This window comes from Triticum dicoccoides, chromosome 2B (assembly GCF_002162155.2).
Source record: "Triticum dicoccoides isolate Atlit2015 ecotype Zavitan chromosome 2B, WEW_v2.0, whole genome shotgun sequence".
Classification (NCBI taxonomy): Eukaryota; Viridiplantae; Streptophyta; class Magnoliopsida; order Poales; family Poaceae; genus Triticum; species Triticum dicoccoides.
In genome coordinates this window covers 170,330,445-170,349,392 of record NC_041383.1, presented here as the reverse complement: position 1 = coordinate 170,349,392, position 18,948 = coordinate 170,330,445, and the positions used below count along the sequence as shown (strand labels likewise).

The following is an 18,948-nucleotide window of genomic DNA, read 5'->3' as shown; positions in this document are numbered from 1 at the left end:
GACTTCGAAATCCACAGACAAATTCTTCAGATTTGCAAGATTTGAAAGAGGATTTGAGAAGGGGAGAGAGTGGAAGAGGGGGCAAAGCTCGGATTGGGGGTGGGAGAGTGTGTGATGTGGGGGAGTGGGGGAGGGGGGGCAGCCGGATAAGTCACAGTGCAGCGCCCAAGCGCTAGGCGCTGCACATTAAATGTGTGGCGCCCGACGGCTAGGCGCTGCACATTGTGTGGCGCCTAGCACCGAGGCGTTGCACAACTGGGTGCGGGCCCAGGGCTGCCACGGTGGATTGGCGTGCAACGTCCGCTTGCTAGGCGCTGCACCGTAGGGTGTGGCGCCGGCGTCGCGGGCGCTACACAAAAAGATCAGGGGTGTGAAATAGTTTCACAACCAGTCCATTCTGTGAATTGATTTCGTCCACAGATCAAAATTATCAAATTTGCCCGTTCTAGAAGGACCATGTTTGATAAGGAGTTAGATTCTTGGCGAGGAAGGGAAGTCAATTGGGATAAATCAGGCGCTCAATCTAGCCATGTCTATGTCGACAGCCTCTGCTGTTGTGTGCTCGAAAGCACCATTGATCATAAAGTTAGTACAAAGTTGTGTCATCTATTTTAAAACGGAAGGAGTATATATCAATCCACGTGTCGTTATCTTTTCAAATCAAGATAAAAGAAGTTTTGTCTAGAAGCCAGCCCCGTGCGAATATCCCGTCCATGTCGACCAGCAGCACCATGCGTACGACGGCTTCCCGGCAGACCACACGTTCCCACGAGCTGTGGACCATCTATAGTCTAGTTGGTGCGCATCACGGCTGATCTCACCGCGACGAAACGCCTCTCCTCTGCCTTCTCTACCCCGGTGGCGGTGGGTCACAGGCGCGTAGCCAGCAACCAGGCGACCAGAAAGGCATGGTCGAAACGCAGCCACAAAGGCCATATAAATACCCACCTCCCCCGACCCGAGTCTCGCAACGGAAACCCACAAACATTTCCCGGTCTCATCAAACCCACAAGCAGTACCAGAGGCAGAGGCGTACAATACAGGTCGCTGATATTTTCACCCTTATCCTGAATCCTGAGTGACCACCGGTCCACCATGGGTCTCGTCTGGATGGTGGCGGCCGCCGTGGCGGCGGTGCTGGCCTCGTGGGCGTTCAACGCGCTGGTGTACCTCGTGTGGAGGCCGCGGGCCATCACCCGGCAGCTCCGCGCGCAGGGCGTCGGCGGGCCGGGCTACAGGTTCCTCGCCGGCAACCTCGCCGAGATCAAGCGGCTCCGCGCCGACACCGCCGGCGCCGCGCTGGACGTCGGCAACCACGACTTCGTCTCCATGGTCCAACCCCACTTCCACAAATGGATCCCCATCCACGGTACGTAACTCAGAGACACTGCAATTGCTTCCGTAATTCGATGCCGGCCGCGCGTCTATCTTCTTCCTTCCTGTTCTTACGTTGTGTTCTGCTCTGCAGGTCGCACGTTCCTGTACTGGTTCGGGGCCAGGCCGAGCCTGTGCGTGGCCGACGTGAACACGGTGAAGCAGGTGCTCTCCGACCGCGGCGGGCTGTACCCCAAGAACCTCGGGAACCCGCACATCGCCCGGCTGCTCGGCAAGGGGCTCGTGCTCACCGACGGCGACGACTGGAAGCGCCACCGCAAGGTCGTCCACCCGGCCTTCAACATGGACAAGCTCAAGGTACGTGTCCAGCTCCAGCGCCACACGCGTTGACGTCTGCGTGTTTTTTACTATTCGATTTTAAGTGTGCGCGATGCGTGTGACTTCCGCTAACTGTTATCTTTACGACAGATGATGACGGTGACCATGTCCGACTGTGCCGGGTCAATGATGTCGGAGTGGAAGGCAAAGATGGAGAAGGGGGGCAGCGTGGAGATTGAGCTGAGCCACCAGTTCGAGGAGCTGACTGCGGATGTCATCTCTCACACGGCATTCGGAAGCAGCTACGAACAGGGGAAGAAGGTCTTCCTCGCGCAGAGGGAGCTCCAGTTTCTTGCCTTCTCCACTGTATTCAACGTGCAAATCCCAGCATTCAGGTACCTTCCAACTGAAAAGAACCTCAAGATATGGAAGCTTGACAAGGAGGTGAGGACCATGCTGATGAACATCATCGAAAGCCGTCTTGCCACCAAAGAAACCATGGGCTACGGCAACGACCTGCTTGGGCTTATGTTGGAGGCATGCGCGGTAGAGGGTGGGCATAATCCGATTTTGAGCATGGACGAGATCATAGATGAGTGCAAGACCTTCTTCTTTGCCGGGCATGCCACTAGCTCTCACCTGCTCACATGGACCATGTTCTTGCTGAGCACGCACCCTGAGTGGCAGGAGAAGCTCAGGGAGGAGGTACTAAGAGAGTGTGGCAGTGAGGTTCCCACCGGTGACATGCTCAACAAACTGCACTTGGTCAACATGTTCCTACTAGAAACTCTCAGGTTATACGCTCCTGTGTCGCTCATTCAGAGGAAGGCGGGTTCGGATCTCGAGGTTGGTGGCATCAAAGTGCCTGAAGGCACGGTCTTGACGATCCCCATCGCGATGATACATCGTGACAAGGAGGTATGGGGAGAAGATGCCAACGAATTCAAGCCCATGAGGTTCGAGAATGGAGTGACGAGGGCCGGAAAACACCCCAATGCCTTGTTATCTTTCTCCAGTGGGCCGAGGTCGTGCATTGGGCAGAACTTTGCAATGATAGAGGCCAAGGCTGTGATCGCCGTGATTCTTCAAAGGTTCTCGTTTTCCCTATCACCTAAGTATGTCCATGCCCCAATGGACGTGATCACATTGCGGCCCAAGTTTGGGCTTCCCATGATCCTCAAGACTCTAGAGATGTAGAAAATATGTATGGTGTTAAGTATAACACAATTTTGTATTATTTGACTGGATTTTAGTATATGTTATGCACTAGATAAGCTTGTAAAATTATTGATGTATAATGTATCCTATTTGTGAGTGTAAATAACAAAAACTAGTCACTATCTATAGTTAAACCAAAATAGTTACCTAAGTATGTCACAATTTTTTTAAATGTTCAAATTTTAAAAATATTCCCCAATTTTAAAATGTTTGTGTTTTCATTTGTAAAATCTTATTTTTTTCAAAAAATATTAGCAAATTTGGAAAATAGTCGCATAACCAGAAATGTTCAAATTTTGAAAAAAAATGTGGTTTCAGAAAATGTTCGCAAATTAGAAAAAAACCTGTTTTCTAAAGCATTCACAATTTGAAAGATATTCATGTTTCTCAAAATATTTTCAGAAATATGAATAAAAGTTCATGCTTTCAGAAAAAAATCCAAAAATTGGGAAAATATGCGAGCTTTCAAGAGAACATTCACATATTTGAATAATTGTTCGATTTATAAAAAGTTCACAAATTGAAAAAGTATTTGCATTTAAAGAAAATATTCGCAAGTTCAAAAAAATTGTCACGTAGAAAACATTCACATTTTAAAATATTTTAATTTGGGGAGGGGGGCTCGTGTAGTGAAATTCTCCCCCAATTTTTAAGAAGCTCTCGTAACCCTCTCGCTTCGCTCCCCCGCGAGTGACCGAGGGGGCAACCCTGGCCGCCGGCGCCTCAGGTCCCCCGCCCCTCTTCTCCCCTTGCCACCGCCGGTCCGCGCCGCCGGGCAAAGCCCGATAGGTGCTGGCGGCGGCGGGCCCCATCTCCTCCCCTAGCAAGGGCTCGGCGCGGGCGGGCGTTCTCGAGCGGCGGCGGCATGTTTGTCCGGGGCGCGGCGGCGCGCGGGCAGATCCGGCAGGGTGCTGCGGTGCCTCATCCTGCGCGTGGAGGGCTGGACACGGCGGGGGCTGCGGGATCACCTGGAGGCGACAGGGGTGACTCCGGTGTTGGATCCGCGAGCAGTAGGTAGGGTAGCGTCCCTAGCCTATGCGGCGGAGGCCGGATCCATGGCCAACATGGTGCTCTTCCCCTCGGTGGGTCTATGCCTGGAGATGAGCGACGAAAGTCGTGGATCTGGCGTCCATCCAGGTCCGCCCCGGCGTGGCAACCGGTGGCGCGTGGAGGACCGGTGAGGGGCGGCTGGAGGCTCCCTGCCGGCATGCCGACAATGGCTTTGGTCTTCACGGCGAAGCTCCGTTCGGTTTCAGTCAGCTGCGAGATCGGGGGGCCGTGATTTCTGGTGAAAATCGCACCGACTACGGTCACGGCAAACGATGGCGGCATCTATGACGTCGTTCCCTTCTTGAGGCATCGTTGTTGTAGGTCATGGCACTTCACTCGTGATGCTACGGGGAAACCCTAGATCTGGGTCTACCAGATCGGACGATGATGTCACCTTCAATGTCGTTGTCCCTCCTGGGGGCATCGTTTTGGAGCACATGTTGGCTGGAGGGGACAAGAGGAGGAGTGGTGTTACATCTACCGCAAGGCCGATGGTGGATCCTAGCGGCATGTCGCCGCGGAGGTTCAGTGATGGGCGCGTATTGGATATGGACTCTCGTAGGAGGAGGAAGTTGTCTGGTGTCATGGTGGTGTTGATGGCAGAGAGGCCCGGCAAGGTCGGTGCATCAGTTCTGCTCAGAGGATGGACGGAGGGAAGATGGAGGTGACGGCCCTTGTAGCGTGCGGTGATCACTAGGAGTGTGCCAGACCAGTGTGGGACCCAATCCAGGTAGTGGCTTGGATGGGACACCTGACTTTAGATGTTACGCTTTGGTGCGATGTCTGTTTGGTATTAGGCTAGGACATTTGGCACGCCTTCATCGAGGGGATAGGAGTAGCAACAACGTTGCCAAGATGGTGGCTTCAGGCTTGTTGATGTATCACCTTGTATGGTCCTTGTGAATAGTTAATAATATGACTACATGCATCGTCCAGATGCAGAGGCCGGGGTAGATCCTCCTTTTCTAAAATAAACAATCTTGCAAATCATGTTCGGGGGTTGGCCGCCATGCTTGGTTAGGTCAACCCGCAGACCTTTTTTTTGTTCCTGTAAACATTGTGACGATGCAATAAAGCTTTGTGAGGTTGTCTAAAAAAATCTTTTTCCCTGATCAGTTTTCTAGTGGTATTTTTGTTTGTTTTACAGAATAGCTAAAAGTATCTTTTAGAACTTATGTTTTTCAAAAAATTGAGAACTTATATTTGGAAAATACCTTAACATTTAAAAAAATGTGAACATTTGGAAAGTGATTCTTCTGGAAAATAGCGCAGATATGTTTAAAATATTTTGTCATTTTAATACAAATTTAGAAAGTTTGTAAAAATATGGAATTTTTTAAAAAGTTCAATCTTTAAAAAAACATGAAAAAATAAATGTGAATATTTCTAAAAACATCTAACATTTTCTAAAAATGATGAAGTTCTTTGAAAGAAAAAGTAATGACTAGAAAGTAAAAATAAAAATAAAACCTATCAAAGATCCGGAAAGAACCTTCTTGAAGGTTCTCAAATCCGGCAAAGAAACCCAAAAGGACCTGTTAAAAATGTTCTAGGCCCAAATAGCTGAATGAGGCCCTAGGCCCAAACATGGTTAAAATCGAAAGGGTATGCCCTAAAATCACAATAGTTTATGAAGCAAATACCACCAAGGCTTGCCCTAAAATCACAATATATATGTCAGCAATACAACAAGGTAATGGTACTGAAAGTGTGGTACTAAATGTTGGTACACAATCTGGTTCTAAGAGAAAACATAGATCTGTGGTTTGCAATGATTTTCAGGAAGTAATTGTTGATGGGAAATTGAAAGTTGAATGTGCGTTCAGTCACAAGAAACTTAGTGGGGAACAATCTCATGGGACATCACATTTAAGGTCTCATTTGGAAACGTGTGATGCTAAGAAATCCGTAGATTCAAAACAACAAAAAATGAGGTTGACAAAACGTGATGCTGGTAAAGTCAATTTAGAGAACTATGTGTTCGACCAAAATGTTGCTAGGAAAGAACTTGCTATCATGATATGTGTGCATGAGTACCCTTTGCCCATGGTTTACCATGCTAGTTTCATATCTTTTTGTGCATCCTTACAACCTATATTCAAGATGGTCAATAGAAATACAATCAAGAATGATATAATTGGTCTCCGTCGAACACAAAAGAACACTATGATCCAGTATTTTTTGCAAAATTCAATCATCGAGTGGTTGTGACTTGTGGACTGCTGGACATCAAAAGAAAGTCTATATGGTTGTTACTGCACATTTCATTGATGAAGACAGGAATTAAATAGTTTTCTCTTAAGGTAAAAACTATTTTATCTACTTGTAAATCTGAAACTTTTTTATCTACTCGCTGTTTGAAACTGATTTATATATATGTTCTTGGTTCATGTATGTGCCATGCCCTCATAACTCTGAAGTTATGTGTGAAGCACTACATCAAGTCCTCGCCGAGTGGCATCTTGAGAGGAAGATATCTACAGTGACTCTTGACAATTGCACAGCAAATGATAAAGCTATTTGGAATATGGAAGATAAGTTGGATTCTAACTCTCTTATATTCGAAGGCAAGTTGGTCCATATGCGTTGTTGTGCACATATATTAAATTTGATTGTTCAAGATGGAATGAGTGTCTTGAAAGAAGGTATAGAAAGATTCCGTGATAGTGTTGCTTATTGGTCTGCCACACCAAAGAGGCATGAAAGGTTTGAAAAGATGGCACGCACTCTAAACATTCCATACACTAAAAAGATCGGACTCAATTGTAAAACACGATGGAACTCAACTTATGTCATGCTTAGCACTCCATTGCCATATCAAGAGATTTTTTATCGTCGAAGTTGACAAGTCAAACAGTTTTATTGTTGTCCAACAATAGAACATTGGAATTGTGTGAAGGACATTTATGATAAGCGAAAGATCTTTTATGATATCACAGGGTTATTGTCGGGTACTAAATATGTGGCAGCTACTATTTTCCCCCAAAGATATGTTGTATTCGTTTGGAAATAAGGAAATGGTCAGATAGTAATAATGAATTGATGCAAAAGATGTCGGCGGAAATGAAGGAAAATGATAAGTATTGTCTTGTTGTGCATGGTCTTATGGCCATGGCAACTATTCTTGATCCTAGGTATAAAACTCACATGTCGAAGGCTTTATTTGGATCTCTTTACGGATATGAACATGCAGCCAATAACGTTAATGAAATTAAAAAGCTTATGGTTGAATTGTTGCTAGAATACAAAGAATCCGACGAGCCCTCTACTTCTGTCCAAGTTGTTGTCCAAGTTGACAAAGATAGGAGGATGAAGCGGACAAATTCTTTGATCAATATATGATGCATCAACCAGTTGTTTATTCTCAGCTGCGCATAGAACTGGACTTGTACTTAGAGGAGCCTACTCTCCCTAGAACACAAGAGGTTGACATCATTACTTGGTGGAAGATTGGAGGTATGAAGTATCCCGCCTTGCAAAGGATTGCTTGTGATATATTACCCATTCCAGTTACAACTGTGGCATCTGAACCTGCATTTAGTACCAGTGTCAGAATACTTAGTGTGCATCGAAGTTGCCTTGCACCCAAAACCGCTGAAGCTCTTATGTGCATGCAAGCATGGAGTCGTGTTGATATGTTTGGTAATAAACCATCTATTTCAGTCGTGGATAATTATGAATTAGATTTTGTTTTCTTTGGCTATCTTCTTACTAAATGTCAAATAACTTTGCTTTATATAATATTACTTCCAACCACTTTATGATCCAATCTGTTCTTGAAGATGATTAAGAAGCTATGGTAACAATATGTTGCCTTCATTTACAACTTATCATGTAGATACATGTGATGTTACTGTATACGTCCTTATACTTTTTATTTATTTTGCAGGAGGAATGTGAATTTGAAGTCACAATTTAAGACTAAAATGAGCAAGTGGCTCTGGGGATGGGATGTTAGCATTGAACCATGGGCGTGCATTGCTGTTATTCATGCCATGCTTTTTGGCTGATTGTTATTAGCATTGCAAGTTTGCAAATTATTATGTTTCTCAATGTTAGTTTGTAATGGATATTAAGACCTTTAATTGTGTGTCAATCATCATTGTGAACTTTTGATGTCAGTGCAAACCTGATTGTGATGGGTGGGTAACTGAATTTAGACCCTTTTCTCATCTTACTTTTGTCATGTCAACGTTATATATTGTACCCACCAGATACCCATTGGGTATAGTATACCTGATGGGTATGGGCATGGGTACCAATTTGTGCCCATGGATAGTGAAGTGGGTGGGTATAGAAAAAAGATTTGGGTATGGGTTTGGGTAGAAATGGGTCGTACTCGCCCATACCCTACCCATTGCCATCCCTACTAGTGAGTTCAATATCCAATAAAGGAACACTAGCTATAAGAATGATCACAACAACCTGTTTAGTGTAGCGAACCATTTTTCCCATGTTTCTTTTTCTTATAATATTATTTTTGTTTCTTTTTCCTCTTTCAAATTTTGTTTTCTTTTCAACAAAATGTTAATGCTTTTAATTTTTGTTCAAAATTTCAGAAAATGTTTGTTTCTTCCAATTTTTCTCATAAATAAAAAAATCACATTTTCAGAAAATGTACAAGATTTTTTTTAAAATGTTCATGTCATTAAAAGATTGTACAGAATGATAAAATGTGAACATTTACTGAAAATTATGGACAAAATTTGAATTTCTTTGGAAAACACAAACAACAATTGGAAATTTCAGACATTTTTTCAATAAGTCAAACAAAAAATTGAAACCAAAATGGTTTTTTTGAATTTCATCGACCATTTTGTTCAATTTGTGAACAAAAGAATTGGAGGCAGGAACATTTTTTAAATTCTGAACAAATTTTGAAAGCGCCAATGTTATTTGAAACTCCACGAACATTTTTTGAATATGAGAATAAATTTTGGAAAGGGGTACTTTTTTGAATTTGTGAGAAAATTTTGGAAACTAGAACATTTTTGAAAGGGATTTTTATTTCTGCGCCCCTGGTTCCTTAGCTCTACTCATTCATCCCCACTCTGTTAACTTTTGCTCACTTTTCCCCACTCCCTTGCCCGAAACCCTCAGAACAGGTTATAACGGACGTTGCCGTCGGGTCAATGCCTTTGACCGTTAGCTGACGAGTGGGGCTGCGTATACGTAGGCACATGCGAGACCGCGGTCGTGGGGTAGCACGTGTCCATGGACATGCCCGAAACATCCCATCATATAAAGAGGGCAACCACCTCCATCGCCCTACCATTTACCCCCAAATCCCCTCCCTGCCACATCGTCTTCCTCTCCCCCACCGACGTCGTCTCGCTCTCATCCACTGCCTCCACCGCACCATCTCGCTCTCCCCCACCGCATCCTCTTCCTCACCTTCATCGTCTCCATCTGTAAGATGGCCGACGCTCGTGGCGACGCCGGTGCAGCGGCCGGAGATTGGTGGAGCTGCAGGGTCCAGGCGCGGTGACCGCAGACGTCGGCGGCGTCCACAGCGGTGCGGGGAAACTCGCAACCGCTGTGGATGTGGCGGGCTCCGCCTCATCGCTGCAGAAGGTGAAGGCGTCGAGCGGCGCTGTCAATCCAAATGCCCCCGTTGCGCCGCCTGCCGTGGAGGAGCAGGTATTTGCACTTGCTTAGCTTGTAGAGTTAATTGCTCCCTAGTTGCATTGGTTAGATTGTGATTCATACAGTAATTCAGATGGTTAGAGTAGTTGGTTTAACGGATGGGCCGGCATTTTCTGTAGGGTATGGGTTGGGGGGACGGGGGGTTTTGGATTAGGGTTTGTTGGATAAATTCGTTGCAAAAATGCTATGTTGTGAACTATGATTTTAGGTGCTGTAGTTATTGGGGTTTTTAGATTTGTTTTTAGATTTGGATAAATTCGTTGCAAAAATGCTAGATGTTGTGAACAGATTGAGGTTTTTAATGCTATGATGCTCATTAGATTTGTTTTTAGTGCTCACAGATTGGGGTTTTTAATGCTAGATGTTTTTGAATGCTACTCAGATTGGGGTTTTGAATGTCATATTCCCAAATGGAATCCATTGATTAAGAAGTTATAAATTTGATTCAATGTGTGTAAATTTGTCATATTGGGTTTTTGATTCATTAGTATATAAATTTGGTATATTAGCGTTGTTCTTCAATGTGTGTGCATGACCAATGATCAATGTGTTATTTGAATGTCATATTGGGGTTTTTGATCCATGTGTGTACAAATCTAATACATTGATATACTAGTGATGGATGTGGTTTTTGAATGCATAGAGATAAGGGGCACAGAAATAAAAAAAACACTTCTAAAACATTTCTGATATTGGGAGTATATTAGCCCTATGATCAATGTGTCATGTGTGCATATCTAAATTTTCAATTGGCTACTAGTGATGGATGTAATTGTATATTCAGGAGGGTGATGGTTGGGGGGAGAAAGAGGAAGCTGGCCAACTACGACCCGTACGAGGGGGAGTTTAGTGACGATTCTGAATATGAGGTAAGCATATCTCTTGTTCATTTAGTTCCTTTGACATGATGTATATGAATCTAACGCAATTCATTCATGTGTGTAGTATGATTCTGGAGATGATGTGTACAAGGGCAACGTCGCGTCCTTCACAGCCAATCAGGTGGAGAAGATCAAGGCCAAGGGAGTTGCTTCCTTCTACAACCGCAAGTTCAAGAAGTGGCACTGCCCCTACTTCACCACCAAGCCAAAGCCAAGGGATGGCCACTTCGATCACCTTCTATATCATGCTGAGGATGTGTCGATTCGCGGGGAGGACTACATGATCAGGGGGAAGCATGCCACCCTCGCGAAGGCCCTGACTCCGGCGTGATGTGATGATGTGTTACTTTTGGTTTGGTTTGTTGAACTGTTGGGTTACTTTTGGCTTGTTGAACTGAATGTCATTGGTTATGGTTTGTTGAACTGAATCTCTCGTTGGTTATGCTAGTAATCTGGTTGCTCTCTATATTTGTCTGTCCTTAAATTTGCATGTGGCATATTTGTCTGTCCTGAATCTATGGTTAGTTATGTTTAGATGTTGTGAACTATGATCTTAGGTGCTGCAATGATCACACATGTTGTGTAGGAAATCAAATGCATGCTCCAAATAAGATCATGTAAACCTTGGCAAACCTGGACAGTACAAATTCAAGAAAATGCAAAAACAAGTAAAACCTTGGCAAACTATCTATGTTTGTGTAGAAGATCATGTGTGCAAAATTTGAAGTGATTTAGAGGAGGTCAAATAAATTTGAATCTGAGAAAATGTGCTCCAAATGTGCTCCCAGGCTAGGGTAAACAACCCATTTGTAATCAAGTTTTTCTGAACCTACTCTAAATGAGCCAAATGTTTTTTTTATTAACACATATTCACTTTCCATAGTGTAGATTCGAAGTCTCACTATTTTTTGAATTAATCTTCATATTTTTACATTTTCTTTTGAAAACATATGCTTTAATATAAAAACTATAAAAACATGTTTTGAAATATGAAAATGGAAAACTAACTTCAGATCCTTCTTATTCACTTTAAAACAAAGCTTTAGTGATTTTTTTGATTTTTTTTAATTTTTCAAAAACAGAAGGTAACACCACCTCCTCTCCTTGAACTCTATGAAATCATGTACATGATAGCTCATATGTGTGAAGGTTTTATCATGAAAATGACCGTAGACCAACTTTATGATTTTTGGTTGGTAACATGTCACATAAGACAACATTGTGCGTAGGTTTTATATATTTTTTGTTTTTTTACAATTAATGTTGCTCATTTGACCACGATGGTGCCAGCTAGGGTTTTTTCATGAAAATGACCATAGACCAAGTTTAGTATTTTTCCTCGTTAGTTTGTCTTATAAAACGACGAACGGCGAAGGTTTAATTTATTTATTTTTTGATTTTTTTAATTAGTTATGCGTCAAAGCCATCGAAACCTCGTTGACCAGCTCAAAACCCCTCTAAACCCCGCGGGGTTTCGCCTAACCCTAGCTGCCAACGTCAGCCATCCGATCATACCCTCGCGCCAAGCGACAACCCTCAGAGCTGGCCTTCTAGAAGGAACTAGGTGGGCTGGTTGTGTACAGGCTCCGCGCCGTTGGATCACAAGGACGGCTCCGCATTGTTGGATCGTGGGCGATCCGTGAGAGGCGATCCTATTGGTTGTGCTCGGCTGCTCGCCCACCACTGACTCCATAAAAAAAACGCTATTGTTAGGCCCAAAAGGAAACCAAGCTCTGGTTGGGCCATCTAATTGCGTCGTTTTTTTGCATCGTTTGCTCTGTTTTTTGTGAACGTGCAGGTTTTGTATTTTTGCATCGTTTTTTGCATCGTTTGCTCTGTTTTTTGTGAACGTGCAGGCTCTGTATTTTTGCATCGTTTGAAATCAATTGACATTGCATAGCAAATGACCAATTTTTAAGGGATAAATTTATTTTTATCATGCAAAATGGCCACAAACTATTCAAAAATTGTCTCTTTTTGTTCATAGAATATATATGACCACGGATTCCCACGCGTGCAATTAGCTTCTTTTTCTTCTGCCTCTACCAAATGGCCACGCGTGCAATTTATTTTTATCATGCAAAATGGCCACAAATTATTCACACGGCCAAATAACACGTAGCACTACGGCTATTTAAGCCACCCTCTGCCTCTGCCATCGCGCATCCATCTCCCTTCTTGCTCTTCGACCCCTCCTCCGTCTTCTGCGCATCCCTCGGCCATGCAGTACACCGGACCAACCTACCACTTCCCACCCACCGTGCCAGAGAGGCTCTACCCTACCGGTGTGTACGTTGATCGCACACTACGTGTCTACGTGTGTGGGTGATATCAAGGCTGAGGACCCCAAGCAACTTCACCGAATTCTTCCTCGCGTCCGGCTACCACCACCTCCCGAGGGGATCTCCAATGATGTTCCGCGTCGAGGAGGTCATCCAAAACCGGGTGGTGGTTGCTCTCCTTGCCCACTTCACCAACACAATCGACGCCTTCTACCTCCTCGGCCGGGTGTTTTGGTGTGGCTCCGAGTTCATCGCTTTCACCACCCACAATAGGTTCACGGAGTACAACAACATCTTCCCCACCGCAACGCGCACGCACACTCTTCCGTACCCCATCAACAACGCCCCGGAGGAGTAGTGAAAAGGGCGCCCGGAGGAGGAGCGAGGTGGAGAAGGTGGCGGCTAGGGTTCTAACCCCTCTATCTTTTTTTACTCTATGTTATGTTAAGTTGTAATTGAACTATGTTGGAGTTGTTATGGGCTTGTTAGCCCTTTTCTTAATTTCTATTATTAAGTTTTCTATCTATTCTATTATTAAGTTCTACCTAGTTTGAGATATGTGATCGTGCTATGGGCTTGTTGGCCCTATATTGGGACTACATATTTGTTGATTATTTTCTTAGAGAGCTCGGCTTGTTAGTAGGGTTCCCTTGTTAGTAACCACCTAGTGCATGCAAGCAAGCTTTGTTAGTAGGGATGAATGAGTACAACTAAGCAAGGGAGTGGATCTTTTTTTACACAAGCCACAAATATGTAGCCACCTAGCTAGAAGAGAGGAACCAGCGGCAGTGACCGTCGCTGCATCCGTGGTGGCTAGCGTGCAAGAAAGCTGCTCGCTCAGTGCATCATGGCGGACGCATCGGCGCATGCAGGCTCGGTCGGCGCATGCAGGCTCGGTCGATGCATCGTGGGATCGTGGCATCAGCGCATGCAGGCTCGATCGACGCATGTAGGCAGGCTTTGTTGGGTGCATGCATAGCAGGCTTCTGTCTTGGCGGCGCGCGTAGACGTTTAATGCAAGGGACAACCCAACGAAACCACGACCCAACGATCGAGCAGTGACACCACCCAACGCGGCCCCCCTTGTCAGGTCGAATGGACAACATAGTCCAGTATGGCCCCACTAGTCAGAGTTAACGGTCAAGCCTTTGACCTGACGGGAACGTCTGTTGTGCCCAGTTATGAGGGTTTCTGGCAAGGGAGTGGTGAAAATTGAGCAAAAGTTAAGAGCGCGGGGATGAATGAGTAGAGCTAAGGAACCAGGGGCACAGATGTAAAAATCTCTTTTTAAAATTGTGAATTTTTTGGAAATGGCAAACATTTTTTGAAATCCGTGAACATTTTTTACGAGTAAAATACACCATAAGTCTTAAATCTATTCATTGTGTGTCAAATTAGTCTGAATACTATGAAAATGCATATATGCGTCCTAAAAGTTTGCTAAGTGTGTCGTGCGCAGTCCTATCCATCCTGCATTAGCTTTGACTTACATGGGGTGGGACGTTGACTACTCCAATGTGACAACTTTTTGCACACCCCTCCCAAAAGGTGATATGTTCTAATTTTGTGGCGTTCACCCTTGAGCACATCCTATCTCTTGCCCTCCTCTCCACCTCCAATGGGCACAGTCCACCTGGAAGCACGAGCGCCATAAACATGATGAGCTTCATGCATCATGCATTGGATCCACTCTGACATGTCTACCTTTTGTGTCGAGGTAGGATCGCCTATGTTGTGGAGGAAGTGGGGACGGAACTGTTAAGACTTCTACATCAGGGTGTAAGGAGGAGGACACAGGATGAAGCTTGTCGAGTGCTTGCTGACACCGCCACGCTCTCGCGTACGGCGGTGGTGCCACAGTATTTGTGGAAGGAAACAACCGTCACGTGGGGGAGGGGGCTTTGGGGCCATCGCATGGGAAATCATGATCGACGACGACGCGGATGCATGATGGTGGACCTGTTTGCAAAAATTGGGTACGTCAGATTTTTAATAAATTATCATGTTCAACGAAGAGTGTTTGGGTAGGCTAGAAGGGTCCGTTTGGGAGCAACTCGTTACTCAATATCCCTTAAATGGCCCCAATTTTTTAATGCCTGCATGACCAATTCAAGGCACCATGCCAAGTTTGTTTTTTGAGTTTTTGACAAATTTTGCATTTTCTGGAGTTTTTTTGGTGAAAAATGGCCAAGAAATGGTCGGACGTGACGCAACTTGCATATGGCATCGGAATTCATTCAAACCTATCAAGCATGCCTACCATGGGCAGTCCTACTTGCTTGCAATAGTTGGGGTCATTTCATGCATTTCCAAAAGTAGACCATGTTCAACTGGCAGTGTTCGGGTAGGCCAGAAGGGTCCATCTGAGAGCGCATTTTTCCGGAATTTGTCAAACGACCCCAAGTTTTTACATGAGCTTATATGACCAATTCAAGGCACCATGCCAATATGTTTAAGTTTTTTACAATTCTTGCATTTTCTTGAGTTTTCACGATGAAAAATGCCCGATAAATGGCCGGACATGACGCAACTTGCATATGATCTCGGAATTCATTCAAACCTGGCATGAATGCCTACCATGGGTATGACCACCTTCTTTCAAAAGTTTACATGTCAAAAAATAGACCGTTCTCAATAGAGGGTGTTTGAGTAGGCGAGAAGGGTCCATCTGGGAGCACTTCATTTCTTAACATCTCTAAAATGGTTCCATATTTTTTTCTTGGTATTATATGACCAATTCAAGGCATCATGCCAATTTGTTTCAGTTTTCAACAATTCTTGCATTTTCCGAAGTTTTTGATGATAAATGGCCGAACGTGATGACTTGCATACAATGTCTAAATACGTTTGAACTTGGAATATATGACCACCATGGGCATGCCCACCCGCTTGCAAAAGTTGGGTCAGTTCATGCATGTAGAAAAATAGACCATGTTTAATGGAGGGAGTTCGAGTAGGCCAAAACGGTCTGTTTGAGAGTCTGTTTTTGTTCATGGCCTTGTATGACGAAATCAAAGCACCATGCCAAGTTGTTTGAGTTTCCAACAAATAAAATGGTCAATAAATGGTCGGACGTGACACAACTTGCTTAAGGTGTTGGAATTCATTCAAACCTAGCATGGGTGCCTATCATGGGTATGTTGGAAATATGTCCTAGAGGCAATAATAAAGTGGTTATTATTATATTTCCTTAATCATGATAAAGGTTTATTATTCATGCTATAATTGTATTGATTGGAACCTTAAATACATGTGTGGACATAAACAAATATTGTGTCCCTAATGGGCCTCTACTAGACTAGCTCATTGATCAAAACATGGTTAAGGTTTCCTAACCATAGACATGTGCTGTCACTTGATAATGAGATCACATCATTAGGAGAATGATGTGATGGACAAGACCCATTCGTTAGCATAACATATGATCGTTCAGTTTTTGCTACTGCTTTCTTAATGTCGAATGCATAATCCTTCGACCATGAGATCATGCAACTCTCGGATACCGGAGGAATACCTTGTATGCTATCAAACGTCACTTTGTAACTGGGTGATCATAAAGGTGCTCTATAGGTATCTACGAAGCTGTCTGTTGAGTTGGCACTCCGTATGACAGAGAAATATCTCTAGGCCCTCTCGGTAATACAGCATCACAAGAAGCTTGCAAGCAAAGTGAGTAAGGAGTTAATTGCAAGATGATGTATTACAGAACGAGTAAAGAGACTTGTTAATGACCCACAATTATATGGGATGTATCGTATTCCTTTGGATAAGTAAGAGTGTCGAACCCAACGAGGAGCAGAAGGAAATGACAAGCGGTTTTCAGCAAGGTATTGTCTGCAAGCACTAAAATTATTGGTAACAGCTAGTTTTGTGATAAGATAATTCGTAATGGGTAACAAGTAACAACTGTAACTAAAGTGCAGCAATGTGGCCCAATCCTTTTTATAGCAAAGGACAAGCCTGGACGAACTCTTATATAAAGCAAAGCGCTCTCGAGGACACATGGGAATTATTGTCAAGCTAGTTTTCATCATGCTCATATGATTCACGTTCGTTACTTTGATAATTTGATATGTGGGTGGGCCGGTGCATGGGTGCTATCCTTACTTGTACAAGCCTCTCAATTATGATTAACCCCTCTCGCAAGAATCCGCAACTACAAAAGAAGAATTAAGATAAATCTAACCATAGCATGAAACATATGGATCCAAATCATCCCCTTACGAAGCAACACATAAACTAGGGTTTAAGATTCTATCACTCTAGCAACCCATCATCTACTTATTACTTCCCAATGACTTCCCCCAGGCCCAAACAATGGTGAAGTGTCATGTAGTCGACGTTCACATAACACCACTAGAGGAAAGACAACATACATCTCATCAAAATAACAAGACTTCTCCCATGTCCTTAGGAACAAACGTAACTACTCACAAAGCATATTCATGATCAAAATCAGAGGAGTATTAAATATCATTAAGGATTTGAACATATGATCTTCCACCAAATAAACCAACTAGCATCAACTACAAGGAGTAATCAACACTACTAGCAACCCACAAGTACTAATCTAAGGTTTGGAGACAAAGATCTGATACAAGAGATGAACTAAGGTTTGAGAGGAGATGGTGTTGGTGAAGATGTTGATGGATATTGACCCCCTCTCGATGAGAGGATCGTTGGTGATGGAGATGGCTTTGATTTCCCCCTATGGGAGGGAATTTTCCCCGGCAGAACAGCTCCGTCGGAGCCCTAGATTGGTTCTATCTAGGTTCCGCCTGAGGCACTTTGTCCCTAAAGCTTACTCATGATGTTTTTCTAGGTCAAAAGACATCATATAGAAGAAGATGGGCACTGGAGGCCTGACAGGTGGCCCACAAGCCAGGGAGTCATGCCCCCACCCTTGTGGTCACCTGGTGGGTCCCATCTAGTATTTTCTTCGCCCAATATTTTTTTGTATTCAAAAATAAGTCTCCCTAAATTGTCAGGACTCTTGGAGTTGTGCAGAATAGGTCTCTCAGATTTGCACCCTTTCTGGTCCAGAATTCCAGCTGCCGGCATTCTCCCTCTTCATGTAAACCTTGTAAAATAAGAGAGAAAAGGCATAAGTATTGTACCACATCGTGTAATAATAGACCATAATGCAATAAGTATCAATATAAAAGCATGATGCAAAATGGACATATCAAATCCCCCAAGCTTAGACCTCGCTTGTCCTCAAGCGAAAGTCGAAATCGATAAATATGTCCACATGTTTAGAGATAGAGATGTCGATAAAATAAAATACGGACATGGTGGCATCATAATCCTCCATAGAATAGCAATATATATTGACATATAATTTCTTATGTTAAAGTGACAATTCATTCACAAGGTAAAGTCTAAATCAGAAACTTTATTAAAAACTAACAAACTATGACCTCAGTCATTGAAACAATTGCAATTTATCAGAACATTGGAAAGAGCCAACATAAGAGTTTTTCAGCAAGTTCACATACTCAAGTATCTTTAATCTTTCACAATTGCTAACACTCATGCGGTACTAATGAGTCCAAAGTCTCAATCGGACACAGAGAAAGATAGGTGCTTATAGTTTTGCCTCCCAACCTTCTACCTCAAAGGTAATGGCAACAATAATACTTTATGATAACCTACATCTGAGCGGATATATATACCTGGATCTTTCCCCAACATATAGTGCTTGCCAAAAAGAAAAAGTGTAAAAAGGAAAGGTGAAGATCACCATGACTCTTGTATAAGGGTAGAAGATAAAAGTAAAAGATAGTCCCTTCGTAGAGGGAAGCCGAGGTTGTCATGCGCTTTTACGGTTGGATGCACAAAATCTTAGTGCGAAAGAACGTTACTTTATATTGCCCCTTGTGATAAAGAACTTTATTATGAAGTCCATCACTTTTATTTCTTCTATATCAAAAATTTGCATAAAGTTTATTTTCCTCACACTAATAGATCATACATATTTGGAGAGAAATTTTTATTGCTTGCACCGATGACAACTTACTTGAAGGATCTTACTCAATCCATAGGTAGGTATAGTGGACTCTCATGGCAAAATTGGTTTAAGGGATGTTTGGAAGCACAAGTAGTATCTCTACTTGGTGCAAAAGATTTGGCTAGCATAAGGAGGAAATGCAAACTCAACATGTTGGAGGATCCATGACAATATAACTTCTATTCGGATATAGGAAAACATAACTCAT

The 18,948-nt window shown here is 43.5% G+C and overlaps 1 protein-coding gene across 1 annotated transcript; it reads left to right on the top strand.

Annotated features, from left to right (window-relative positions):
* Positions 1-964: 964 nt before the first annotated feature.
* On the top strand, positions 965-2,997 carry LOC119362837 (cytochrome P450 709B2-like). Its single transcript, XM_037628103.1, has 3 exons — positions 965-1,369; positions 1,469-1,692; positions 1,804-2,997. The coding sequence occupies exons 1-3, from the start codon at positions 1,096-1,098 to the stop codon at positions 2,848-2,850; spliced, it is 1,545 nt and encodes a 514-aa protein (XP_037484000.1). The 5' UTR covers positions 965-1,095; the 3' UTR covers positions 2,851-2,997.
* The last annotated feature ends 15,951 nt before the right edge of the window (positions 2,998-18,948 follow it).

Bases quoted from the DNA above. Each gene is read 5' to 3' on its own strand.
- LOC119362837 (XM_037628103.1), top strand. From the start codon at position 1,096: ATGGGTCTCGTCTGGATGGTGGCGGCCGCCGTGGCGGCGGTGCTGGCC. The intron at 1,370-1,468 runs GTACGTAACTCA...TCTGCTCTGCAG, and splicing joins CAAATGGATCCCCATCCACG to GTCGCACGTTCCTGTACTGG. The intron at 1,693-1,803 runs GTACGTGTCCAG...TCTTTACGACAG, and splicing joins TCAACATGGACAAGCTCAAG to ATGATGACGGTGACCATGTC.